The sequence below is a fragment of the Plenodomus lingam genome (assembly GCF_022343315.1).
Source record: "Plenodomus lingam strain CAN1 chromosome Unknown scaffold_20, whole genome shotgun sequence".
Lineage (NCBI taxonomy): Eukaryota > Fungi > Ascomycota > Dothideomycetes > Pleosporales > Leptosphaeriaceae > Plenodomus > Plenodomus lingam.
Window position 1 is genome coordinate 1,909,981 of NW_027093974.1, and position 24,964 is coordinate 1,934,944.

At 53.2% G+C, this 24,964-nt stretch overlaps 14 protein-coding genes across 14 annotated transcripts; 7 read left to right on the plus strand and 7 right to left on the minus strand.

Annotated features, from left to right (window-relative positions):
* Positions 1-987: 987 nt before the first annotated feature.
* IAQ61_011650 (uncharacterized protein) lies at positions 988-1,960 on the plus strand (the record flags this gene model as incomplete). Its single annotated transcript, XM_003844176.2, has 2 exons — positions 988-1,369; positions 1,574-1,960. The coding sequence occupies exons 1-2, from the start codon at positions 1,055-1,057 to the stop codon at positions 1,958-1,960; spliced, it is 702 nt and encodes a 233-aa protein (XP_003844224.2). The 5' UTR covers positions 988-1,054.
* Positions 1,961-2,184: 224 nt separating this feature from the next.
* IAQ61_011651 (uncharacterized protein) lies at positions 2,185-3,441 on the minus strand (the record flags this gene model as incomplete). The annotated part of the gene is made up of 4 exons (XM_066099288.1): positions 2,185-2,497; positions 2,560-2,762; positions 2,860-3,098; positions 3,231-3,441. 4 exons carry the CDS (start codon positions 3,439-3,441, stop codon positions 2,185-2,187), a joined length of 966 nt encoding a protein of 321 aa, XP_065950807.1.
* Positions 3,442-3,709: 268 nt separating this feature from the next.
* IAQ61_011652 (mitochondrial 37S ribosomal protein uS10m) lies at positions 3,710-5,192 on the plus strand (the record flags this gene model as incomplete). Its single annotated transcript, XM_003844178.2, has 4 exons — positions 3,710-3,763; positions 3,824-4,020; positions 4,079-4,243; positions 4,295-5,192. The coding sequence occupies 4 exons, from the start codon at positions 3,710-3,712 to the stop codon at positions 4,908-4,910; spliced, it is 1,032 nt and encodes a 343-aa protein (XP_003844226.2). The 3' UTR covers positions 4,911-5,192.
* Positions 5,193-5,201: 9 nt separating this feature from the next.
* IAQ61_011653 (uncharacterized protein) lies at positions 5,202-7,754 on the minus strand (the record flags this gene model as incomplete). Its single annotated transcript, XM_066099289.1, has 1 exon — positions 5,202-7,754. One exon carries the CDS (start codon positions 7,752-7,754, stop codon positions 5,202-5,204), a length of 2,553 nt encoding a protein of 850 aa, XP_065950808.1.
* Positions 7,755-7,829: 75 nt separating this feature from the next.
* Positions 7,830-8,036, minus strand: IAQ61_011654 (uncharacterized protein; the record flags this gene model as incomplete). Its single annotated transcript, XM_066099290.1, has 1 exon — positions 7,830-8,036. One exon carries the CDS (start codon positions 8,034-8,036, stop codon positions 7,830-7,832), a length of 207 nt encoding a protein of 68 aa, XP_065950809.1.
* Positions 8,037-8,868: 832 nt separating this feature from the next.
* On the minus strand, positions 8,869-9,375 carry IAQ61_011655 (uncharacterized protein; the record flags this gene model as incomplete). Its single annotated transcript, XM_066099291.1, has 1 exon — positions 8,869-9,375. The coding sequence occupies one exon, from the start codon at positions 9,373-9,375 to the stop codon at positions 8,869-8,871; it is 507 nt and encodes a 168-aa protein (XP_065950810.1).
* A 358-nt stretch (positions 9,376-9,733) lies between these two features.
* On the plus strand, positions 9,734-13,203 carry IAQ61_011656 (uncharacterized protein). Its single transcript, XM_066099292.1, has 6 exons — positions 9,734-10,590; positions 10,680-10,907; positions 10,966-11,043; positions 11,097-11,428; positions 11,485-11,590; positions 11,641-13,203. The coding sequence occupies exons 1-6, from the start codon at positions 10,446-10,448 to the stop codon at positions 12,471-12,473; spliced, it is 1,722 nt and encodes a 573-aa protein (XP_065950811.1). The 5' UTR covers positions 9,734-10,445; the 3' UTR covers positions 12,474-13,203.
* A 1,650-nt stretch (positions 13,204-14,853) lies between these two features.
* On the minus strand, positions 14,854-15,141 carry IAQ61_011657 (uncharacterized protein; the record flags this gene model as incomplete). The annotated part of the gene is made up of 1 exon (XM_003844184.1): positions 14,854-15,141. The coding sequence occupies one exon, from the start codon at positions 15,139-15,141 to the stop codon at positions 14,854-14,856; it is 288 nt and encodes a 95-aa protein (XP_003844232.1).
* A 1,278-nt stretch (positions 15,142-16,419) lies between these two features.
* IAQ61_011658 (uncharacterized protein) lies at positions 16,420-17,115 on the plus strand (the record flags this gene model as incomplete). Its single annotated transcript, XM_066099293.1, has 2 exons — positions 16,420-16,464; positions 16,816-17,115. The coding sequence occupies 2 exons, from the start codon at positions 16,420-16,422 to the stop codon at positions 17,113-17,115; spliced, it is 345 nt and encodes a 114-aa protein (XP_065950812.1).
* Positions 17,116-17,933: 818 nt separating this feature from the next.
* On the minus strand, positions 17,934-18,164 carry IAQ61_011659 (uncharacterized protein; the record flags this gene model as incomplete). The annotated part of the gene is made up of 1 exon (XM_066099294.1): positions 17,934-18,164. The coding sequence occupies one exon, from the start codon at positions 18,162-18,164 to the stop codon at positions 17,934-17,936; it is 231 nt and encodes a 76-aa protein (XP_065950813.1).
* Positions 18,165-18,600: 436 nt separating this feature from the next.
* Positions 18,601-18,861, plus strand: IAQ61_011660 (uncharacterized protein; the record flags this gene model as incomplete). The annotated part of the gene is made up of 1 exon (XM_066099295.1): positions 18,601-18,861. One exon carries the CDS (start codon positions 18,601-18,603, stop codon positions 18,859-18,861), a length of 261 nt encoding a protein of 86 aa, XP_065950814.1.
* A 523-nt stretch (positions 18,862-19,384) lies between these two features.
* On the plus strand, positions 19,385-20,101 carry IAQ61_011661 (uncharacterized protein; the record flags this gene model as incomplete). The annotated part of the gene is made up of 3 exons (XM_003844187.2): positions 19,385-19,524; positions 19,571-19,876; positions 20,051-20,101. Exons 1-3 carry the CDS (start codon positions 19,387-19,389, stop codon positions 20,099-20,101), a joined length of 495 nt encoding a protein of 164 aa, XP_003844235.1. The 5' UTR covers positions 19,385-19,386.
* A 352-nt stretch (positions 20,102-20,453) lies between these two features.
* Positions 20,454-22,993, plus strand: IAQ61_011662 (uncharacterized protein). Its single transcript, XM_003844188.2, has 5 exons — positions 20,454-21,494; positions 21,544-21,678; positions 21,730-21,783; positions 21,838-22,011; positions 22,058-22,993. The coding sequence occupies exons 1-5, from the start codon at positions 20,901-20,903 to the stop codon at positions 22,490-22,492; spliced, it is 1,392 nt and encodes a 463-aa protein (XP_003844236.1). The 5' UTR covers positions 20,454-20,900; the 3' UTR covers positions 22,493-22,993.
* A 1,527-nt stretch (positions 22,994-24,520) lies between these two features.
* Positions 24,521-24,886, minus strand: IAQ61_011663 (uncharacterized protein; the record flags this gene model as incomplete). Its single annotated transcript, XM_066099296.1, has 1 exon — positions 24,521-24,886. One exon carries the CDS (start codon positions 24,884-24,886, stop codon positions 24,521-24,523), a length of 366 nt encoding a protein of 121 aa, XP_065950815.1.
* Positions 24,887-24,964: the final 78 nt, after the last annotated feature.

Consider the following 24,964-nt stretch of genomic DNA (forward strand, 5'->3'; position numbering starts at 1 on the left):
CTTTCTCTGTACAGTATGGAAATGCGACTCACCTGTGCGATGTTCTCCGACGAATCAAATTCCGGCGCGATTATATTCTGGCGGAGTTGATGCTTGGTTGGCCACCGTTGGTGGATGCCCTCGTCGCCCCTCTAACGAGTCAACGAACCACACTCGAGCGACTAAGCAAGGGCAGCCTAACGTTACTCAGGAACACACTACGACAACGACAACGACAATGACAAGGAACAACGAATAACGAACAACGAGCAACGAGCAATGTCGATGGCAGAACAGCGCAATTCGCTGCACGGTGTACAGTGCAGACAAACCACACAGGCTGGTGGATGGACTGCACGCCTGCTGATCGAATCGAAAGTTTCTTTTGCCAGCTCTTGTGGGGGGTAAGAGGAAGACAGTCTTTGTGGTGACAGCTCTCGGACAGCATCGCACCGGTGCTGCTTTGCTTATAGCGCACCATCGCGGTAGAAATTGACAGCACGACTACAATGCACTTCTGCCGGCTGTCACATCTTCGTCCTTCCGCACGCGGCCGGGCTTGAACGCATCGAGATCATTACCCAGCTGAAGGTGACGGCAGTCTGCTAGGGGCAATACACCTTGCACTCAGGCGATACCTAGCACTAGACACTACTCTAGACGCAACAACACTATGCTATGGCGCCGTAGAAAGGATCCCGCGCCAGCTGGGAGGAGAACCACGGTGGGATGGAATGGCCATTGGCCGGCCATCTGCTCCATGATTGGCCCCGCACGTCACGCCAATGATGTATCGTGATGAGTTGTTCATCTGCCAGGTTTACTCGACTTGCGCCATGATATGCACGCATGCATCATAGCCTCCCAACACGGAGCGTCTGCCAGGGGAAAATGAAGCGGACTCCTGCCATCGTCATGGTGGCCATGGTGGTGGTGAACTTGACGTGGCCGAGGTGAGCATCCCGGAACCTAGTTTTACCGACCTGGCTCGTGCTTTAACAGGGTCTCAAGAAAAGCTCCCGTCTAAAAAAAAATCCTCCCTTCCTCTGTGTATCCCAAACCTGCAACATCAAACATGGAGTCGTTGCCAGCGCACCAGCCTCTTCTTGGGGATGACACCGATGAAGAACTCAGCGATGAGCAAATCCGCGAGCTGTTTACCGAAGCTGCCCAACGAATGCAGGCCAAGGCTGCTTCACAGTCTTCCACCGAAGCTCCTTTCAAGCTTCCCAAGCTGAGGCCCGGTCACATTGCCGACACATATGAGACAACAGAGGGCAACATCACACGCTTAGACAAGTCCAAGCTCATCGACAAAGAGCAGCAGGCGCTCGCTAGTCGCATCAAGAAGATTGACGATCCTCTTCAAATCCGGAAGAAAAGAAAAGAGGTACGTGCTTGCATTCCCCGTAATACTTGTTCAATGCCCGTGATGATATCTATCCCAAATTTTGTACTGAGCAGACTGGAGCCCCGTCTTGGGTGCTCTCCTGCCAAACTGAAGGTTTTCTTAGTTCATAGTTACACTGAGGCATTTGCTACTTCTTGGTTTCCCTTTTTTCTGTATGCCATGCAGTCAACTGACAACCAACAGGAGAAGAAAGCCAGTGCTGGAGCCCAATGGTTCAATATGCCAAAGACTGAGCTCACCCCTGAGCTGCGCCGAGACTTGCAGCTACTCAAGATGAGAAACGTTCTCGATCCAAAGCGCCACTACAAAAAGGACAACTCCAAGAACGACGTGCCAGAATACTCGCAGGTTGGGACGATCATTGAGGGCGCCACCGAATTCTACAGTAGCCGCTTGACGAATAAGGAACGCAAGCAGACTCTACTAGAAGAGATTGTATCTCAGGAACAAGCCAACGGACGCTTCAAGAGGAAATACGATGACATCTCGAAAGCCAAGAGCAGCGGAAAGAAGAGTTTCTACAAAGCACTCAAGGCAAAGCGGAATAAGGGCAAGGTCATCAAGCCGTGATCACGGTATTCTTGAGAATCACCTGAGTATGATGATTATGCTCGACGGCGAAAAACGACCGTGACGCGCACGCTCTGGCCCTCCGGACTGAATGCACACCGATCGTGAGTTCGATAGAAAGTGATTTCAGGCTCGAAGATCCAGTGACAGGAATCATGGTCATAGAAGGCCTTCGCAGGCTTCTGCGATACATAATGCCACAGAAGTCTACAACCGTATGCTGCCTATAGATCCGACGCGATCTGCTTTACCAGCGCCTGCATATCTTTGGCAGCTTCACGGCCCGCGTCCAACACCTCTTGGTGATTTGCCATACCTTTGCTTAGATGCGCCGTCAGCTCTACCTGGCTCATACTCTGGATCTCAGCATCGTCCCCTCGAGGTCCGGCTTCAAGGACAGCCACATTTGTCACGAGACTGAAGGCGAGTACTCGCATGCCTGCATGCCGTGCGACAATGATTTCTGGGACCGTCGACATCCCGACAACATCGGCACCAAGCAAAGTCAGTGCTCGACATTCAGCACGCGTCTCGTATCTTGGGATGATCAACTTTCATCTAGGACGTGCGACCTTCAGGGAGGGAGAGGATTAACGTACGTTGGACCAGCCACAAATGCGTATACACCTTCGTGCAGTCGCCTTTCCTGTTGGTCAAGCCCGAGCTGCTTCCAGGCTTTGTGAGTTCGTCTTCTTAGATCCAGGTCGTATGCGTCTGAGAGCGGAGGAAATCGCACACCAAACTCATCAATGTTGGGACCCCGCAACGGATGGACGCCGGTAAGGCCAGCCAGGAATAAGTGCTACTGCATGTCAATCGGATGCCACTAAACTATCAAGAGTGCCAGCTTACGTCATTCAAGCATACAATGTCTCCAACACGGTAAGTTTGATTCAGACCGCCGGCTGCGTTGGTGACTGCACGTCGGTCAGATGATGATGTCGTTGTAGAGTAATTCTTGACATACCTATGATGGTCTCAACTCCTAGAAGTTTGCACACTCGGGTAGCAAAGGTGGCGGCGTCCATGCTGTGACCTTCGTAGAAGCTGGCTTCGTTAGCACCACTACTATCTTGGAACCAGTGTCTCCAAGGAGGACTGACTGTGCACGTCCAACCAACAAGGCTACAGGCGTCTTCTGAGGTCCAATCTGACCGAAGACGAATTTACCAGCATGTCCTTGAACTATGAGCAGAATGTCAGCAAGTTTATAAATGAATACATGGTGTACTCGAGATTCTTCTCTCAATGTACCATCAGAAATGCTTACCCGTGCTCTGAGGAAAGTTGGGAATCGTTGCGTATGCCAATTCAACTTTGGGGCCTGATTCGATGGTCTCTGCAAGCCCACCAAGACCGGAGCCACAGACGATGGCTATCTTGGGCTTTTGGAGCACCTCGGGTAGCTGAGAGCGCACATATTCGGCGGTCTCGGTAGCGCGGACATATGCGCTCGTTGATACAGAGAGTGCGTCGGCCATGATTATTGAATCTTGTAGCCGCGAAATGTAGGATGGCTCTGTGAAGACAGCGTTGGCAAGAGGGAAATCTATACCAAATATACTCGGGAAATGACTGTCTCGCTGACTTGTATGATATTTTCACAATCTAAGGTTGGAGGGGGAAGGCGCGGCCAATTCCGACAGGCGGTACTGCCCAGGGCGGTAAGACGGATATGCGCTAGTGCGGCTGGTCGAGAAGTTCAATGTCGGATGTCAGTGTGCGAGAGCAACGCGACCATCAGCAATCATGGCCGCGCCACGGTGTATGCGTTCCTTTTTGGGGCCGGCAAAGAGGGTCAAGGTAAGCTTTGTACAATATTGAATCAGTGGCACCAGAGGGAAGATGCTGATGCGCAAACAGATTGTCCACGCCCCTCGACCATGCACACAGAGTTTCTCGCGGGCGAAGTCATCCAAGAGCGAGGACGACGATGGCGGGCACAGTGAGAAGAATGATGTGAGACTAATGGATCAATTAAAGGCGGATATCAGCAATGGGGACATGCCGCTTGATGCGCGGTTGCAGGACATGGGCTTCGACCCGGACGAGTTCAAAAAGTACAATCGACCGATGACTGATCAGGCGAGGAAGTGAGATATACTGACTTCATGGTAGACTATGGCACAGCCAACAACGTGCGAACGAACGGCTGGCAGAATGGGAACCCCAGACCCGCGAAGAAGCACAAAAGAAGTGGAAGGAAATGCAGGACACACCCGACCATCTCACCCTCCTACACATGTACAAGCGAGCCGGCGTCGAGCCCATCAAAGTCGCAAAGTACCTCTCCACCCTCCCCTCCCCCCTTTGCATATACTGACACACGCACAGGGAACGCGGCATAACGCTCCCCAACGACCCCCCACCACTCGACCCCCAGACCCAAGCCGCGCTCGACAGCCTTCGCACCCCCATCAACGTTCGCGCCGTGCACCTCCGGCCCCTCCGCCGCAGCCCCGAATACGGCGTCCCCGTCTGCGACCTTCAGCTCCGTACCTACAGCATCCGCAACCTGCTCCTCTTCGCCGACTTCGCCGTCCGCGCAGCCTACTATCTCGGCCTCCCTGCGCGCGGCCCAATTCCTCTGCCCCGCATCACAGAGCGCTGGACGGTCCCGCGCTCCAACTTCATTTTCAAAAAATCCCAGGAGAACTTTGAGCGCATCACCATGCGCCGTCTGATTCAGATTCAGGATGGCCATCCAGATGTCGTCAAGGCGTGGTTGGCGTTTTTACTTAAACATCAGTATCATGGCGTTGGCATGAAGGCGAATATTTGGGAGTATGAGGGCTTGGAGGGCGCGTTGAGGGCGGGAGTCGAGGGCGATGAGGATGGATTTGGGAGCAGGAGGGAGGGCGCGGTAATGAGGAAGGTCGAAGAGATTTTGGGCGGAGATGCGTTTCAGAAGGCGTTGAAGGGCGAGGGCGGGATGGAGGTTAGGCCGTAGAGAGGGGAGGGAGTTTGTGCGGCCCGTGTTGAAGGTATATACTGTAAGAGTGACTTGAGTTGGGAGTCGGGCGGTTGATGTAGTTTGTACGAAATTATGCATGAGGTCAATGGAGGTTCGGCGCAATGTACATTCAGCCTATGTCACGATATTGTGTTGCATCAACTGCTAGTATATACGAAAAGGAAATTCCGCGTCTCCAAAAAAAAGGGGGCCCACGATTCATCCAACTCGTCCGGACCCTTATCAAATATCAACTATTCACCAAAAAAAAGACTATCGCCCCTCCTACTACAACACTTCCTCCCCTTCCCCCTCCCCCTCCTCCTCGCCAGCGTACCTCTCATCCGCCAACAACAACTCCAACACCGCATCCACCACCCCAGCACTCAATCCCCTATTCTGCAGCGCCCGCACCTTATTCAGCACCGGCTCCGTATTATTCACGCAGTTCCAAACATCCCACTTCTTATCGAGGGCGAAGCCGCTGGCGTCAATAATGTGCCAGATACGGGGATTTGGGTCGAGGACGTCGAGGCGCGGGTGCGGGGCGAGCTCGATGGTGAGGGAGTGGTCGCTGGGGATGGGGGCGCAGAGGGTGATGAGGGTGCCGGTGGGGTCGGAGGTTGTGGTGTGGGATATGGGTTTGGGGATGGGACGTTTGGTGTGCGGGGCCGTGGTGAAGCAGCGGATGGGTGGAGGGGGTGGGTGGTGGTGGTGGTGGGAGGATGGGGATTTGGGGGTGTGAGCCAAGAGGCGGATTTTCCAGGAGCGGTGTTTGGGTGTGCATGATGGGATGGAGGGGGTGGTTGGGCCTATGTGAAGGACGCCTGTGGATTGCTTAAAGGTGATTGGGGTTTGGGCGAAGCGGACATTGTCGTTTGAGGGTTCGGCGCCCGTGTCGTCGAGGATGCTGAAGCCGCCGTCGTCGACGTGGGTTCCGGTTCCGTCGTCTTCGAGCATGGTGAAGGCGCCGTCGGCGCCCACGACGATGAGCACTTCGAGGCTGTCTGGGTTTGGGGAGCCGCTCTTGGGACGCCAGGCGCCGTCTAGCGGGATGATGGCGCCTTCTGGGGCGAGAACGGGGACACGGTCGAGAGGCCGGTGAACTTGGAGTTCGCCTTTGCGGCTGTAGACGATGCCCGTGAAGACGTCGACGTAGCGGCCGGCTGGGAGCCAGACGTTCGCCGCGCCGAGATGGGTGACGCTGTCGCGAGGCTGGGTGATGGGGGCGACGAGCAGCTCACTGCCGAATTTGTATTGGTTGGGTACGTTGTACGCTTCGTCGTTCTCCGGGTAATCCCAGTACATTGGCTGGATGAGGGGTTCATCGTCGGATGCAGAGCGAGCATTCATGGTGTAAAGATAGGGGATCAAGCGATGACGGAAGCGCAGCGTGTCTTCTACGATCAAGCGTGCTTCTTCGTTGAACCGCCAGGGTTCACGCGTATTGAACGGATTGTTGTCGGAATGAAGACGAAGGATGGGCGACCAGCATCCCAGCTGCACCCATCGAGTGTACAGTTCATCATTCTTGTAGCCGTGGGTGTGGCCGCCAATGTCGTTGCTCCACCACCCGTAGCCAATGTTGGAAGCAGTGGACGTAAACTCTGGCTGGAAGTGAAGCGAGTCCCATGTGATAATGGCATCGCCGGAGAAGCCAATTTGATAACGTTGTGCACCCGGACCACCAAAGCGAGACAGAATCAACGGCCTCTGGCTTCCTCGGCCGCTGTCTAGAAAGTGAAAGTGGTTCAGCACCCACAGCGGATCTACGCCGGGGATCTTGGACGTGTTGCCTTGCTGCCAGTCCACCCACCAAAAGTCCACGCCCCGTTTCTCATGCTGGTGATGAACAATATCAAAATATGCGTCCATGAATGTTTTGTCAGTGCAGTCGAATGGGACGGGCTGCTTGGTTGCCGGGTCGATTCCCACATATCTTGCCACTTCCTCGTACTGGTCTTCATGAGCTCGGATGCCATCTGCGGGGTGTAGGTTGAGTGTCAACCTCATGCCACGATCATGCAACTTCTTCATGAACTTGTCTGGATCAGGAAACAATTTCTTGTTCCAGGTGTATCCAGTCCAGCCATTGACACCACCAGGGATATCCCATACAAGATGCCAGTCCATGTCCACAACGGCAACGTTCATAGGGACGTCGTCCTTTTCAAAGTGGTCGTGGAGCTCGAGATATTCCTTCTCGTCGTAGGCGTGGTAGCGACTCCACCAGTTGCCCATGGCATATCGTGGCAACAAGGGCTGGCTTCCTGACACGGCATAGAAGGCGCGCATAGCTTCGCGATAATCGCGGCCATACATGAAGATGTACTGGTCACTCCTCTCGCCGCTTCGGCGTCCTGCAATCCAGCCGTTGTCTTGGAACAGCATGGAACTGGAGTCATCCAAGACTGCCATGCCCTCTCTCGACAGCACTCCGGGCCCCAACGCTATCCTCCCATTTACGCCATCCAGTGTTCGAGTAGTACCACCAAGGTTGGAGACGGGCTGGCCATAGGTCCAAGTGCCCGTCACAGCACCCTTGAGATGAATCTTGAAGCCCTCTGCGCTAAACTTCTTCTTATTGTACACCACGTGGAGGCGTTTGGTGACGATTTCAAGGCCTCCGTGGCCACGGTCCCAGACATAAAAGTCGGGAATCGCCAACCGACGATTGATAGCAAAGGTAGAGGCCCGGTCCTCGAAGCGGCCATCCTCGGCCCATTCGAAGCGCAGCAAGCCATCGGTCAAAACGGTGAAGCGATACTTGTCGCCAGCAACAATGGCATCAGGGTGCGCAACCGGGCGCGTCTTGAAGTCGTAACGTGCAGGCTTCGTCATGGCTGCTTACGGCGGCAGAGTGGACGACAAATGTCAGGTTGTGTATTGTGTGGGCCCTGTGGGATTCGTCCATGGCTAAATGAGTGCCCGAGTAAGGGAGCTTGGACATGGGACCAGCCATGAGGTGGCTTCGCGTGACCTCGGTTCAGGCCTGAAAGGCCCCTCTTGATCGTTGATGGTCGTCAGACGACTGTAGGTAGTCTGTGCCAAAGTCGCCATAGTCTGCCCAGAGCCCGCTGCCAAAGTCATGGCAGGAGAGTCTGGGGATGGAGTTGGCGCCATGGCAGAGTGGTGCTTTCTGAGGGTGTTGTACCCAGTCCAGTCCACGCGATTGTGTCAGTCGAGACCGACGATGCAGGTTTGGCTGCAGGCTGCAAGCCAGTGTGCGGCAGAACCATGGCTCTGGATATGCTGAACCACAATCCCATGCCCATGCCCATCTTGCATCGCACACAAATAGAACTGCAGCCACTGGCTATCTTCATACTATGGCACTCTAGAATCACGGGCGACCGCTGTTCTGGGTGCCGACATGGTCAACGCCCCACGAGTCCAGTTTTGGCGTGCAGGGCTATCCAAGACCTGCAGGATCAAACTTCACATGAAAACGCTTGCAAAGCTATGTCGATCAGATGCGAAGAGTCTCCTTCAGTCGCTTCCCAAGCACGTGAGAGACTTTGTTTTCCTCGCTTTCCGGGCGTGGCAGTAGTGAAAAGCCAAAAGAACAAAGGAAAATCTCAAAGGGCGCATCAAGTGTCCAAAAAAAAAAGGTTTGGAATGGTGTAGTAATCTTGTATTTATTGTAATTATGTGCGAACCTCCTCCAAAGACGTGGTATCATCCAGAAATGCGGCGCATGCCTTTTCTAGGCAGCAAAACTGAAAACGCCGTGCAAATGCTGAACCCAATAAACGCCAATATGTCGTAAATCATGTCCTCTTCTTACCAACACGCGATCCGTTGTAAGGCTTCAAGGCGCCCTTGCCACGCGAGGTAGGGAAAGTGACCCTGTTCTGGGGCTTTCTACGCAGCTGCTTCCGAGTCTGGCTCTTGTCCTTGTTCTTGCGCAGCTTCTTGGCGGCGGTGGCCGAAACGGAACCGTCGACTTGCATGTCTACGCAACACTTGTTAGCCCTTGATTCTCACTCAACCAGTGTGGTGGAAGCGGGTCAAAGGCGAGCTGAAGACGGCCGGCATGGTCGAAGCCAACGATATCGGAGCAGAGCCCGAGATGGAAGCACAGATTCCGCAGTTCACGGTCTTCTTGTGCAGCATCAACACGCTTGGCGGCAGTGGTGTTGGTGGTGTTGGTGTCGGACAGGGAGCGAGGTATGGAGGCAGCAGTTAGAAAAGACGAACCTTTTGGCAAGTCCTCCTCGTCCTTTGCTTCCGTAGTGGATGCTGCGATATTGTCAGTTGACAGCATTTCTGGAGCGTGTCCCAAAGTGCACTCACTCTCGTCGACATCCATGGCCGTCTTTTCGGGCTTGGGCTGGTTGATGGTCTCGAGGAGCTTTGCGTGGATGCGCTCGGCGCGGGCTTTCTCGGCGGGCCCAAAGACGCGGGCGCGCAGCTTGGTGTGGTTGGCTTTTTTGCTGCTTGCTCGTGCACTCTTCGCCATTGTGTAGGGACTGGGAAGTGTTTTTCTGTGTGGGGGGGGGGGGGGGCGGGGAGAGGATATGGAGAGTAGTGTTCTGAGTTGTGTGTAGATCAACTATGTGAAGTCTACTAGTGAACGTGAAGTGTGAAGTGTGAAGTGTGGAGTGTGGAGGAAGAAGGGTGAAGGGTGAAGCCTGGGAGTGGGAGAGGAGGGGGATGTTTGTCGAGGGAGGAGAAGGGTGTGGAGTCGGGAAATAATAATTTCGGTGGCGAAGCTGGCGGGCGGGCGGGCAGGCAGGCAGTTGAAGAGGCGGCCCGTGCTCAAGTCGCGTTCGCCTAGTGACGCTGACTTTGCGACAAGAGGGGAGCTTTGGTGTGTGTGTGTGTGTGTGTGTGTGTGTGTGAGTGAGAGAGAGTGAGAGAGACAGCGAGGAAGAAAGCAAGAAAGAGAGAATTAGAGCGGCCGCGAGAGCCGCCGAGCATGCTGGACCGCCGACCTTTCCATCTGCCTTTACTGCTGCGACGGCCAACACCACTGAGACAGTGGCCGACCTGCTAGCTTGCCCGTCTGTTCTCCGTGTCTCGCAGTCCAGGTACTTGTTGTTTGCTTGTCTTGCCATCCCAGCGCCTGCGCAACTTTTTTTTCTTTTCTCTTTTGGGGGGGAAGAGGAGAGAAGTTGCGACCAACTTATCATATCACGACCACACACACGACGGCACACACGACACGCACAACCACGCAACCACACAACTACACATTGGCACGCCCACTCTCCCAGGCTCCTAGACATATCTGCCATCTGCCATCTGCCAATCTGCCCTCACTGTTTTGGGCCCCCCCAGCACTTCTTCTCGCTCCTGCGCGCGCGCTCTCTCTCTCTCTCTCTCTCTCTCTCTTCCTAGCCCGCTCTATCACCTACACAGGCCCATAGAGACAAAGATCCCCCACATATGCCCAAACAGCCCCCCATGCCTTCGCGACCACACATGTCCTGGTAGCCTTCGATCGTCCTGCTCGCCGCCATCACCACAGACCTTGACTCGTCGGCTCTGCCCTCGTCGAGCCGCCGTGGCCGCGCATCAATCAGCATCATGGCCTCCAGCCTGCAGCAAATGGCTGCCACTATCACCGAGCGCTCGCGAACCCTCATCAACAACGACCTGAAGAAGATCCTAAAAGAGGAAGGCTCATCACAGACAGGCAACAAGGCAGCCCTCCAGACTCGAGTCATCAGCCGTACGTGATGTCCACCATCCATACCCACACCCCGCGGCTGGCAGGCCCGGGGAAGCTGGCATCTGCTAACTGACTCACCCTCACCACAGTCATCAATAATGCTGTCCAAGAGGGCAACGCGGACCTGTTGCGCCGGCTTCAGTACCGCATCCAGCACCACGGAGAGGCTCCTCGAGCCGCTGCAGCGAGCAGTCCCTCGACCCCTTCTTTTCCCCGACCTACGCCGCCAGCAGCGAACGGGTACAGCATGGCGGCCAATGGATACCAGGCCAGCGGCTCACCCTACTCGGCCTACCAGCAACCCCACATATCTACTCGTACGCAGTCATTGCGCTCTGGTCACGCGCCCCAACTTCCGTTATTGACGTTATCCAGGTCCCAATGGCTACTTCTTCAAGGACAGCCCGTTTTTCGAGATACGCGAGCTGATCATGAGCAACATTTCTCTTGATGGTTCGTCTGCCCCTTAACGGAGAGCATACCCCCAATGTACTGACCCAGCGCAGCTTCGCCCAGTCATCGTCAGAGTGTTACGCGAACCCTGATACCCTCGGAACATGTGGCTGCCCGCCTCAAATCAGATAAATCGCTACGATTACTCTTGTTTTCGGCACTCGAACAGCCACTTGCACCGTATGCGCGGCTAGATATCAGCTTTCCATCCCAGATCGAAGTCCGCATCAATGCTCAAGAGGTCAAGGCTAATTACAAGGGCTTGAAGAACAAGCCCGGTTCGACTCGCCCTGCTGATATCACAGAGTTTGTGCGAATCACGCCAACTAATCATCGCAATTCTCTCGTCATCACCTATGCTCTGACGCAGAAGGCAAGTCAACAGGTTTTTTTATCCCCTTGATCCACTCTGTGAGTGCTACCAGCTAACTCGAGACTCAGAAGTATAACTTGTTCATATACATGGTCAAGAAGTTTTCTGTTGAAGAACTGACACGACGGATCAAGTTGCGCAACCTCATCACCCGGCAATCCGTGTTGAATGAGAGTATGGCTCGCCTGCCTGACCATCTTCTGATCTTGAACTAACAGAGATAGTGTTGAAAAATGCCAACGACCCCGACATCGAAGTCGGTTCTAGCGTCATGTCACTAAAGGACCCCATTTCCACCCTCAGGATACAAACACCGTGCAGGTCGACAGTGTGTACTCACAATCAGTGTTTCGACGCTGAATCTTTTTTGCAACTTCAAGAGCAAGCACCCACTTGGACTTGCCCGATCTGTAACAAGACGATATCGTACGAAGCTCTCGCAGTCGATCAGTATGTGGAAGAGATTCTGAACAAGGCTCGAAATGTAGACCAGGTCACTATTGAACCAAACGGCGATTGGTCACTCGACAAAGAGGCTTCGCCCAAACGAAATGATCACAGCGCTCATGGCGCTCACGACGATGATAGCGATGAGGATCTGGTCGAGATACCCGACTATCGTATTCGAGCCATCAGGTCCGAAGCAATCCCCACGCCGACATCACTGAGTACGCCACCGCAACTCTCGCGAGATTCGTCCATGGCTCCTCGCTCCGGTCAGAAGCGGACATCTGAGGTGGTGGATTTAACATTGAGTGACGATGAAGAGCCGGTGCGGCCAGCCAAAAAGGTAGCGTACAGTACCCCGAATAGCTTCCCAGATTTGCCACGTCGCCAGTTACCTCCCCTTGGTCACTCCAGTTATGGTGCACATAGCCGACCGATACCGCCTGCCTATGGCGTGGGCTCGAGCTTTCCCCGGCCCTCTGCAACTCCTACATCACCTCCACCACGCACTGCGTACGTCTCGTACCGGCCCGCGCCTCCCGCAACACGCCCGCAGTATTCCAGACAGGGATCCGCCAATCATCCTACCTATCTTGATTCCTCTCCTTGACACGTTTTTGTTGCGCGAATCTCTGTAGTTTTCCTGATGATTATGACGAGTGTTCTTCAGCTAATATCGCACCGGGTGAGTAGCGCAGACAATAAACATGATAATTCTCGGCTCGTAGTTGGTCTCATGGCCTCGTCGGCCAAAGGCTGGTCACTTCGTGGGCATCCTTTGTCCAAACCGGTCGGCCAACCCTACACCCGTACATTTTTCTTCCAGCTCGTCTCCTCCCTCTTTGTTATCCCAACAGAAGAGAATTTTTTAGCATAGGGCGTTTTGGAAAGCGACATATTGTGATCATCTATCGGACTACGGCGCAAAAAACTCTGGTTTGAGACCGGGAACTGATACCATCGCATGCGTGTTTGCATGCCTTTTTTTTGTCGAGGGCGATCCTTTTGGTTTTTGTAATTAATGGTGATGCGGGGTCCATGTGAAGGAGGACAGGGCCAGGCCTTGAGAAGAAAAGGACGGCTGGGAAAGTGGGGGGCAGGAAGACAGTGAACAAGTAGTAGCTGCGTGTGAAGAGCAGATCAAAAACACTGCGTCAAGATATGAGGAGCGAAGAACTGTCCGAAGGCGGGTGGGGAGGGTGAGATATACATGTATAAAAGACGAAGAGGCCTTTTTTTTTTGCAGAGCAATGATGAGAGTTTTGAATTGGGCTCATGGGTATCTTGTGCCACTGTTTGGTTTTGGTACTATACGAAGAGTCTAGACAGTGAACAGTGACGATTGGTGAGTGGGGCTATATGCGATGAGCCTTCTCCTTCTCCTTCTCCTTCTCCTTCTCCTTTTCCTTCTCCTTCTCCTTCTCCCTCTTCCCCAATCTTTCTCTCTCTCCACCCAAAATTAGCACCCCCTCCCCCCCTTGCCTTCTCTCTCCCTACCCGTGCAACAAGCGCGCATAGAGCATACCAACATTTTGGATCAGCAGTACGGTTCGGCCGATACAAATACGAGCCGGCTCATTGATTTTCCCTGGGTGATGGCGTGAGGGCAGTGACATGGACTGGGTATGGTAGTTATCAGGGCACTCGTCGGCATCTGTCATCTGCGGATAAGGTTACGAGATGGCCGTGGGATAAGCCATGGAGCCACAGCAAGGGTAATAGTGAGGTGTTAGCACTTGATCACGGTCAAGTGTAAGCTTGTAAACAAGGTGTACCTAATGGCCCGCCCCATTCCTATCGGGCCGATTGCACAACGAAACACAATGGATGCCGCATCTCGCGAATCTGATCGGGGGGAAAGAAGCGAGCTGTCATCTCCAATCTCCAAATCTCCATCTCCAATCTAACTTCTCACTTCTCATCTCCAACCTCGCCCCCAACGTCTGCTCCGCCCCACCCCGTCGGTACTCATCCGTGTTTTCAACTCGCACAACAGCCCGCCCTATTGCCAGCTTCGGGTCGTGCAACATGTACTAGCGGCTTCAGAGAAGTCTGAATCGAGCTGCTCGCATGCTCCATCGCGATGGAAACCTCGTTGCTGGAATAGATCTAAAGCCACGCCTTTGCGCCCGCATAATGTCTGAGAAGAGATCGGTGTGCTGGATACCACAACTCTTGTCAACAAAGAACGAACGAGATTGATGCAATCCTAAACAGAGGGCTTGAAGCATTGCTCAAGAGCCGAGGAGATTAATGTGCCGACAATGTCTATCGGCCGTGTTCAGTAAGGCCGTTTGCCGTTGCCCGAACGATTAGGTAGTATTTAATATGAGACTCCACCTCCGTTCATTCACTTCCTCATCTTATAATGCATCTGCCCGCCCCGCGCCAAATCTCGCCCGTGTTTCGGTCATCACACCCCTCCCTCCACCACCCTTTCCCACCACACAAACACCCACCACCCACTACACCGATATCAGAGAATATGTGACACATGCTGACGACAAACAACCCCACATTCCCTTTTTTTTCCCATCCGCAGAAACAAGATCTCGTAGTCCGCTTTGCCGCTCAGTGGTGCAGACATGCATCTTGCCGCTCACCATGCCAACCAACCCCCCCGCAGCAGCCCCCATGCACGCTCGGAATTGTAGTTTTTAGATCCTGTAGGAGCTCCTAAATCGGGTTACGGCCAGATCATCGAAACCCTTGCGGATACTCCCTTGCAAACTCCCCACCTCCCCCCCCCCGCTCATCGCCATGAACAGGCCGACCCATGATGGTGTTTTTACATCTTGACATGCTAACGTCTCTAGTGTCTAGTTGCTCAAGGCGGGTGCAAACTTGCGTGTGAACCGGGTTGTGGACGCAAATGCAATATAGGCAAATGCAAGAAGATATTAGACACACCATTTTTCAGACTTTGGACTGGGGGGAATTGACACCGAGTCACTGATCTACCGCATGACTTGACTTTGCGAGGCTGTAAGTCAGTCCAGCCTTGCTCTCGATCCCAGGACGTTTGACTCGGAAGACAATGGATCCAGAATATCCCAGGGCAAAGATCGACCTGAACCTACCGTGTTGGTCGGTTCAAGCATGCATCGTGTTCCTGCACGGCGAATCCGAAGCCTCACTTTCCCATCTTCGCCACGCTCGACGATCACGGCGAAGTGAAGCATAGGAGGAGAATCTGCATGTGGAATCATGCATTTCTCCTTTTGAATAATGGACAAAGGAGTGTTTCCAAGGCCGACGGCTTCGTAGTCGAGACCCATCTCAGTCTTGGAAAAAGGGGTCGTCGCCGCTTGAGCCGAATGATGAGGCCGCTACATACGGCAGACCCGTTGATAGATTCGAAGGCAGCGCTTTTCCTGAACAGATCTTACAGAATGAACTTTATTTCAGCTTGAGTGGTCAAGGGATCATGGGTCACCCGCTACAAAGAGCCGTTCCTGGGCTACATGAGTGCCCTGCATCAGCTTGCCCGACTGAGCTGGACCCTTTAGAAGCTGATGGCCCGTTTCTGTCTTGCAAATTTCAACTCTCCCAACAATTGGAACTTTTGATGAAACCCGTCTCCTTGCCCTTCCCTCTCTCTTTGAATTGAGGCCCCCTCATGGACCTACATGGAGTTAAGCGCTGAGCCTGTCTATAACGACCCAACTATCGGTTGCCTGTTACCCATGCACTCTCCTGAACTGGGTCATGCCCAACCAGAACCAGCCGAAGGACAAAAGAGCCGGACAAGACAGGCCCAGGGACCCTATCCGTGGGGAACCTCGTGGATTCCAAGTTTCAACCTCAATCTTCCCGTCTTGGTCGGGCAGCAACGCGGAGAAAAAAAATAACTGTATACCGCCTCTCCATCATCGTGAAAAAACCCCATCATCGTCACGCCCATCTCCACTGATCGGTTGGGACTTTCAGCCTGTCTCACCTGCTAGGACAAAGCGTGCATCACGCCGGACGCCCAAGCAATCCTCTGAATCCAGCTCGCTACTCCCAGCAGTCACAGACATGCAGCTCGCCCAAACAAGGTAGGCAGTCGGAACTACACAACTACACCAGCGCTCAATCTCCAAAAATCGCATCCCGCTTTGCTCTACGATAATGCTTGTGGAATGAATTCCCGGGTTTTCAAATCCTTCACAACACACTTCCATTTTTGTCAGTGCAACAGTATTGGCCTTGAAACTCCCGGCCTCATGCACGTCGATAGATGGGCGAGTCGGCAAGGTACTCGGGTTTTTGATCACTCTTTTACAGGACCGATGATGGCGACATAGACTCCTGACTTGGACGCATGGATGGTAGTAGAGCAACTGATATGAGCTTGCTTACCTTGGTTGTCGAAGAAGGCATTTAAGATCGAGGGCTCCAGGGGTCGCAAATCTCCAATCCAAGACGGCAGGGCTGTTATATCGCGAGGTTTGTAGTAGCTCCGGCTCCAGCTCCGCAGCTCCGCGAGCATGAGCAGCAGGTTCTAGCGAGGGCTCGTTTGTTCTCGGGCCTAGTGCCGCGAACGTTTTATAGGTGGGAGAAATTATCGTGCTATGGACCAACGGCTTAGTACCTTTTCCTCTATACTCAATGTCAAAGTAGTGGTGACGGTTTGCAGGAGACCGTTGTGTCAGAGAGTTTTTGCCGACATGGACAATTGCTGTAGGTCTGCCCGGGGAGAAATGCACGATTACACACGAGCTTAGTTTGGTAGGATACATGTGCGTTTGATCAACGTTAGGTATACAGTTGTGAGATGATGACTGAAATATTGATTGACCAGTTTAACGAGATATTCGCACGGGCATAGAAGACATTATTCGCTTCAGCAGTGGCACATATGATCAGGGAAACCGGCTTCATATGGTCTGCAAAAGCTCAACAGATACCTCATAGGGGGTTCTCAATGAACGACAAGATTGAAAATCTGCAGCTCACGACCAAAACAGACTTTCATCGGTGATGCTGTGCCTCGTTCCGATATTCAGTCGGCAAGGCACAAGCAGTTATCGTCCACGTCAGACTGCGCTCTTCGCACACACGAGCCTGGTAATGATGACTGCATCTGCAGCATCTCATTGAATTTTGGAGAGTACACAGTACGCCAGGGGCAACGGTCACAGCTGAACATCGTCGTTCCGATTGCAAGCACGTTACCACGTCGGATATTCTGTTCCGGGTCAGCAAAAAGCCCACAATTGTCCATTGAAGCTCCAGCGGCCCCTGACTTGATCGCGTTCATTCGTTAGAATGTACATTTGGCGAGTATGGCAACAGTAGATGTATAGTATCACAGGAGGATGTTGTCGAACCCCGTACGATGTCGATTGCAGGGAACCCTGATCTATGTCTCTCACAAACAGAGGCTATCAGGCACATTTGCTGGATCACTGTATTTGACGCTAGATCCGATAGAGTCTGACAGCTGATGCCAAACGTCTTGGCGATACACAGCTAGAACCAATGTTCTTTGATAAACGTACCAATGTCCTCGACAGCCATGAAGAGTACTCTGTGCATTGTACATTCCGTCGTTTGTGGTGAGGATATCGAAATTGCGCACGTGCATGGTCTGAACAGAGGACACGAAAGTGCGAGACGGATGCCTGGTCGATTGCGCGTCATATGCTCCCGACAAAGGGCCGCGGCAGGCAAAGCCGCAGCTTCCGCGTGCCGCGCCGTGCGTATCAACATGGGGTTCGGGCCAAAAGGGTCGTTGCCATGACCATTGGCCAGCCGCTAGATGCGAATCCGAGGCGGGAGGGAAAGTAGTTACCGCAGATGAGATCTCGACCTGGGGTACGCGTTCTAAGAGCGTGCGTGGGACTGAGAAAACTCTATCTCGCTCGTTCCGTAAGCGGCCAACGCCAACCAAACATGAGCATGCTCATAGCGTGTGGATACCTCCATGGTCTTTTCGAGTTGTGAATCCTTCGAAAGGCGGAGAGCGCGACTACTAGTTTAGTCCTTACATGCATAAGCTCAGTCCATATTTCTCTGCCATTTGGAGACGACATAGCGAGATCCAAATACTACCAGCGATGGGGTTCCTGTGGCATGTTTGAGGCTACTGCAGGTCCACCGATTTGGATAGGAAGACGGATGTCCCAACGATCAGAGACCCCTCGCCCACATGCGTCATGCCCATGTCTGTCTTAGATTTAGCAGCTGACAGTCCGCCAATACACGAAGCCGGGTCGTTGTTGTGTGTTTGGCAGCCTGCAGTAAGACCTCGCTTCTTCTCTGACTGCGAACGCGAGGCCGACACGAAGGCGAGTGTAAAATCCGTCAGGTACATACTTTGAGCTTGCCGCCAGTGCTAGTTTGGTATCAATTCCTACCTGGATAGATCTGCAAAGTATACGGTAGTGGGGAAGAAGACAGCGTAATAACCGAGTCATTCCTATTTCAGCAGGGAGGGGAGGGTCTGGCCTTCTAGGTCGGCCAAAACAGGGTATCCATGGAAGCGTGGACTACATCCAGTCAGGACAGGAAGCAGGAATGGTATAGACAGACAGTGGGGGGAATATCTCCTCAAATCTTCTCATTGACCGTCGCGGGGCATTTGATATCCTTCTGCTCTGCACTAAAAAGTTCAAGACAAACGAGGTGAAGAAGATGGGAACAGCAAACAAAGAAGTTCATGGGTCGACTATAGCAACTCTGAAGTGTTCAGTTGAATGGCAATCAGCCTGGCTCAGGGAGAGACACGGAGGGGCGAAGATCCCAGACACATGTGGGCAAGCTTGAAGAAGTCAGAAGAGCAATTCGAGGCAATTCGAACGTGTCTAAAACATGGCTTGCCAGTTGCGATCAAGGCTGCCTACGGCCATGGTACTGGGACAACGTCGGCACTGAGTCGACCGCAAGAGGAGAGAAGGCAAGTCCCGGCAGAGTGCGCCTTGTATACAGAAGCGCGGGAGGTCGGCGAGGAAGATACAGCCCAGTCTGGCAGAGATGGTGATGGGGTGGGCAACAAGGTGGCGGCTAGGTAGGGACAAACTTGGTCGTACAAGGGTGCTCTAGAGTCGAGACAGGGACCGGGGACTGTTGTCTTGCTGCACGGCTTTCTAGAAGCGGCAATGTGGAAGGCTAAGGCGGAGAAAACAAGTGCCAGAGTGCAGAGTGCAGAGTGCAGAGTGCAGAGTGCCAGTGCCAGTGCCAAGTGGTGGTAGTGGTATAGTAGTAGGTAGACTGGTATGGGTATGTGGTGGTGGAGGAGTTTGGTCAAGAGTCAAGACTCGTCAAAACAAAGCGCCAAGGTCCCGAGGGGCTGGGACAGACGCTAGCTAAGATCGGGCGGCTTCAGTGGGGTGGACGGATAAGTCAGCGGCGTAATGTAATCGCGTTGTCAATCTTCAAGGGCTTTGCTCACAAACACCTAGAGTGTACATACACCCCTACACCCCAACACCCCTACACCCCTACACCCATGTCCGGCACTGCCATGGCCCACTCGTATGTTCTCCCTTGGTCTGGCAAGCTCCTGAATATTTCATCTGATACATATCGTGGCAGCCATGTCCCGCTCCCCTCGCCCACTGGGCCACGGCAGACCCGAAAATGGGGATCCAATTATCGCCGAAATGGGGCCAGGAGTCCAGGACTGGAAATCGAACAAGCGAACAATGGGAACCCGGCCAGGAGAACGCTTTGCTGTGCTTTGCCTTGCCTTGCTTTGCTTTCTGCTCGAGTGAATGACAGCCTGGGGGTACCATACGAGCTAAAACGCCCCTCTCGGCTTGGGCATTGCCCGTCTCGTTACATAACGTGTTACCACGAATGAGGCTCACCCATTCGCCATCCGTTTATGAGGCGTTCCTCATGAGGCGTATGGACTTGTCCCAAAGAGTGGGGAGATTGGCGAGTATGAGCATCTCACAGCCTCGGGAGCAAGCGGTCATGCGCGGCGGCGGCCGTCGCTATTTTGAACATGGGCGCCTACTTGCGCCCACGTGTGGAGGTGCTGACCGCTCACGGTTACTCCTGATCGTACGAAGAGCACGAGATGTACATAGTACCTCGAAATTGCAATGACAGCCCAGCCAAGACAAACGGACCTGAGATCCTCACCAGGGTTGTAGGTAGCGGGCCGGACGGAGACATTTCAATCTCAGAATGCGATTTTCGGTCCTGAAGAACGAATTCACGGACATGGTCAAGTACCTACTCTATATCAACTAGCTGTGGTCCGAAGCCAACACAACCTTCTCCATGGGCCTGGCAACTACATGAATATGGTAATCGAGGGGATCGGGTGCATTGATGCGGCAGACTGATGAACCTCACTGGTCATCTACAACACCGCCGCCAATGAAATGCGACATGGGCGTTTGTCTCATTGGAAGACCCCCACACGCGGTGACCTGAGTCTAAGCTGCGCAGCCACTACGTCTGTTCACACTGGTGCCATGACCCCGGTTCCGTTCGGACTACGCTTGTAAGCATACACGGACACCCCTGTCGTGCCGCAAGCCCCGGCGCCCCCATTCTGCGACTCTGCAGATTGACCTCCCCTGCACTTTCGCGGTCTGTGTGGGCGTCACTAAACCTCCTAAGCCGAACAGCGTCTGTGGCAGACGTACACCTTGGCCTGGCTGCAGGTGGGACGAACTCCCTTGTCCATGTCCATGACCATGTCTATTCTGCTGCATGTGAACTGGTCGCGATTCCGAATCCCTCACTGCCACCAGGCCCTTTGACTTGCTCCACGACAATCCATCATCCTTGCCATCTGCGGGACGCTGGGAAGAGTGGACTGGCCCAACCATATGTATACCCCCATATGCTCCCCCAACCGCAGATGATATCGACCAAGCATAACGACATCCATTGATCGCATAGCTCCCGCGCCATTTGAACCTTACTGTTCCACTAGTTCGTCGTTGAGACACAGTCCTTCCAGATCCCATCATAGTCAGCCGTCGGCCTAAGCCGCTCACTGTTCATCTCAAGACTCATACGCTCGGTCGCTAAACACATAGCCTCTTCACCCCCACCGTCCGCTCTGTGGCGCCAACTCCTCCTCTCTGTTATGGCTGCAGTTGTTGCTTCGCATCACGTCGGATTTTGGCATGAACGAAGAGATCCTACCATACACGTCACAAACCTGCATCTGGCCAACATGATGTCTCCGTACGATATTCCCAGAACAGTGGCAAATACATCGGCATCCCGAAGTTATCAGCCAACAACTACGCAAATGGACATGGGTATGCCCATCTTCTCCGCCACTGGCCTGTCGAGCTCGGTACCGTATCAATCAGGAGCGTTCGCTTTCGACCCGATCTCGACCAACCCCTACAATATGCAACAATCCTCGTACTATTCATCGAACATTGCGCAGGCTGTTACCTATGGCACAGCCCCAGATGTACAGTCACATCCTACTGTTCGAGACGCTCATAGCTCGTTCCTAATGAATCGGAACACGATGGTCAAATCTGAGAGCGCTTCGCCCATATCCTCAGCTCCCATGTACAACGACCACTCTTACGTGGCAGAGTGCAGGCGTGCTGCTTCCGAGCAGACGGATCGCACCGGTGTAAACTTCGCCACCGATGTGGATACTCTCATGAGAGCCATCCAAGCTAAAGAACCCACAACGCCGCAAGCAAAGGAGGCAAAGGTATGAACTTCTTCTCTACCACGAATGATCCGGTACTCACTTGTCATAGCAGGAGACCGAGGTCAAGATTAGCCAGAAAACGCGTAAGAGGTACCAATGCAACATACCAGACTGCAGCAAGAGCTTCTTCCAGAAGACACATCTAGACATCCACATCCGCGCACACACCGGCGCGAAACCATTTGTGAGCTTTCACTAACCCATTCATCCAGACAATAGCTAACGCACAGCTTAGAACTGTAAAGCACCTGGTTGTGGGCAGTCATTTTCGCAGCTCGGCAATCTCAAGGTAAGACGCGCGTCATCTCCCTGTTGATATGGTACTGACATACGTACTACTTAGACGCACGAAAGGCGACACACTGGAGAACGACCGTATAGTTGTGACATTTGTGGCAAGACGTTTGCTCAAAGAGGCAATGTTCGTGCACACAAGATTGTTCATCAACAGATCAAGCCATTCACTTGCAGGCTCGATGACTGTGGCAAGCAATTCACTCAGCTTGGCAACTTAAAGGTGAGCATTCCACACTAATTAGAGTCACATGGCTAACGAAGAGCAGTCACACCAAAACAAGTTCCACGCCGCCACGCTAAGATACTTGACGCAAAAGTTTGCCACCATCACTCCCAGTGACTACGTGTCACAAGAGGATAAAGAGCTCTGGGAGTACTTTGCATCGCTTTACAAGAACTCCAACAAAGGAATCAAGGGCCGCGGAAAGGATCGACGCATCTCTGCAATCTCCTCCATGGCGAATTCAAACCCTTCATCGTACGCTCCTATGCCCATGACTTCGATGTCCCAGAGCTACAGTGGTTATCTTCATCATAGTGGAAGTGACCGTAGTAGTCGAAGTTCCTCCATGTCGACAGATGCTATCCGCAGGATCGACAATAGCTATGACTTTAACGCTCCCATGCCTACTGGTTATCACCATCAAACTCAAGGAACCGGCTATGATGACATGGTATTCCCTGAGCGCAAATTGTACTGAGGCTACTTGGAAACTTGCACATACATCAGATCAGCTTAGAACACACGTTATGGGAGTTAGACGGGATATATATGCGCAAGCATCACTGCGGATGGGCATTGGGATATGGCACAGTACCCAAGCTAGCGCAGCAAAAGGTACAGCTTCTCTTTGGGGCTATACAACTGAGATTGGCGTTATGGGATACCTTCGTTTATTCGTTCATGTCATTTTCTCCCACACCACACTTTCATGTATCACCATACTTTGTACGCCCGACCTTGACTGGACTGCAAGGTAGGTAATATCTTTCTCCATATCTCAATGTCTGTTTCATACAAGTCGCCCACTATCACAACGATGAGGCGATCTCATGTAAAAATAATACTACGACTAGACGGTCAACGCCCAAGTCAATCACTCACTTCAACTATAACGTAATCCATCAACTCGCAGAGAGCAAGCTATGCTAGCCATGGCCGGCCCTACTGGCAAATTCACTCCTCGCTTACTCAATGTCGGGCTCGTGAGGCGTGCGCAGGCAATTGCGCATGGTGGCTATAGTATGACCATGGCGCTCCCTCAACGCGCCTCACCACTCGCTCGCAGGCTGGCAGCTTACCGTACCGGTACCCCTCCGCATCCAACTGCACCATCGGCTCGGTAGGATCTTGATGGGTCGCGATTCGAAACCTACCGTAAACCAAACGTCTTCGCTTTACGTCAGTTTGCCCCTATTCATGTCCCTATTACTGCATGTTAGAAAGACAGCGTTCTGATCTTGGTCCTGAACCACAGGTCTGTGCCAAGTTGGGCTGGCCTGACGTTGGTCCTGTGAGATTGGCTATAGCCACTCGCCTCACCTTGACTGCCGGAGGCTGTAGGTAACTAGACGGGCCGAATGGCGGTTCTTCTTGCGAATGAGTTTCGCGCGGTACGCTCCCTTCTCGCTTTCGGATTGGCCCATCACAACAGTGTAGCTTACCGGTACTCGTTTTTCTCGGACCATACCGACATATTAGATCTGGATCGCAGAACAGATGACTTATCTGACACTTTCCTCCCCGTCTACATTTCCTACAGACTACTTCTCCGCGGGTTTGTGATTGGTCAAGTATTCGAGCGACAGCAGATGTACATCCCACGTAGGTACTCAAACCCAACCCCCCCCCAACCCCCCTCCGGCGGCCAGATCTTGGACTAGGTTCCCCGGCTTAGCCATATGCACGCGACGAGTTTGAGCTGGAGAATGCATCCCCAGGCAACCAATAGCAATATTGGCTGCTCCTATGTGCCAGTTTCCAAGAGCGGAGGTGCATCCCACGTCTGTGACTGAAACTCGATTCCTTCAGTGACCATTTTCTGATGCGCAACAACTGAAGCTTCCGCATGTACCTGGGCCTACTATGAACAGGCAAGGGCCAGCCGCGAGAGCCGCTCCATCACACACCACCCACCTTCCTCTCCCCACGATATTCGGTGAGATTTACATGTCTGATACGATGATTGACAGTGGGTGGGTATGATCGGCGCAGTGCTAGCCGTCGATCCACTCGTTTCAGCAGGTCCAGAACTTGCAGTGGGTATGACGTCTATTCGTCGACAGTCTCACACGCACAACATTGGGAGACTTCTAGCCAGGAATTCCTTGTTCCTAGGATGGATTCTTCGACTTGGCTAAGACTGTCTCGACCTGGTATCTACGTAGTTGTTGTTGTTGTTGTTGTGCGTGCGTGTGTGAGCATGGCTTCGTGGGGGAGACTCAGGGGGGAGCTGGTCAGATCCGACGTGGGGAATATAGCAGGGGTTCGTGATATCCTCTTATCAGATGCTGAATGGCCACCGAGTGAAAGGCGTTCTTCCCGGTATAGCATCTACTCAATGAATATGCCCCATGGCCGCGTTCAAGGTTAGAAGTGGTCACAAACATGTTTTCAAGTACTTGCATGTCCCTGAATCATCACACTATGTACGGGCGTGGTCTACATTGTCCAAACAGCGTGCGAGTCCCACGCCCGACGTAACGTTAATCGCACCGGCATGTCATTGCTACCGGTAGCGTCCCAGTTGCACTACCGTACCGATGGGCACCCAACTCCACTTGGACGATACCCAATGTCTTCGACCACCACGTGGTATCGAATTTGCTCTCGTGAGCTGTCTCGATGATAAATCGAATGCCCTTCCAAGCTCTTGAATAATGCCCTCTAGCTGCGGCGGCCCGTCAGCGCACGCCGCAAGTTGCCTGTCACGCCTGCCAGTGCCCCCGGACCGAAACGCAGCCACAGCCTCTGCCGAAGCACGCCCATGACTCTCGCCACACTCAAGGCTTCGCAATGAGTTCAGCCCACGCTCCCCAGGCCAGGCCGGTCCGGATATACTCCGAGCACAGGCTGGACCAGCTCTCTGTGCCATATTTTTTCTTGTTTCTACGTCTTTGGTAACCTGAAGTCGTACTTCGAGTCATTCAACGTGGGTATTGGAATCCTTATT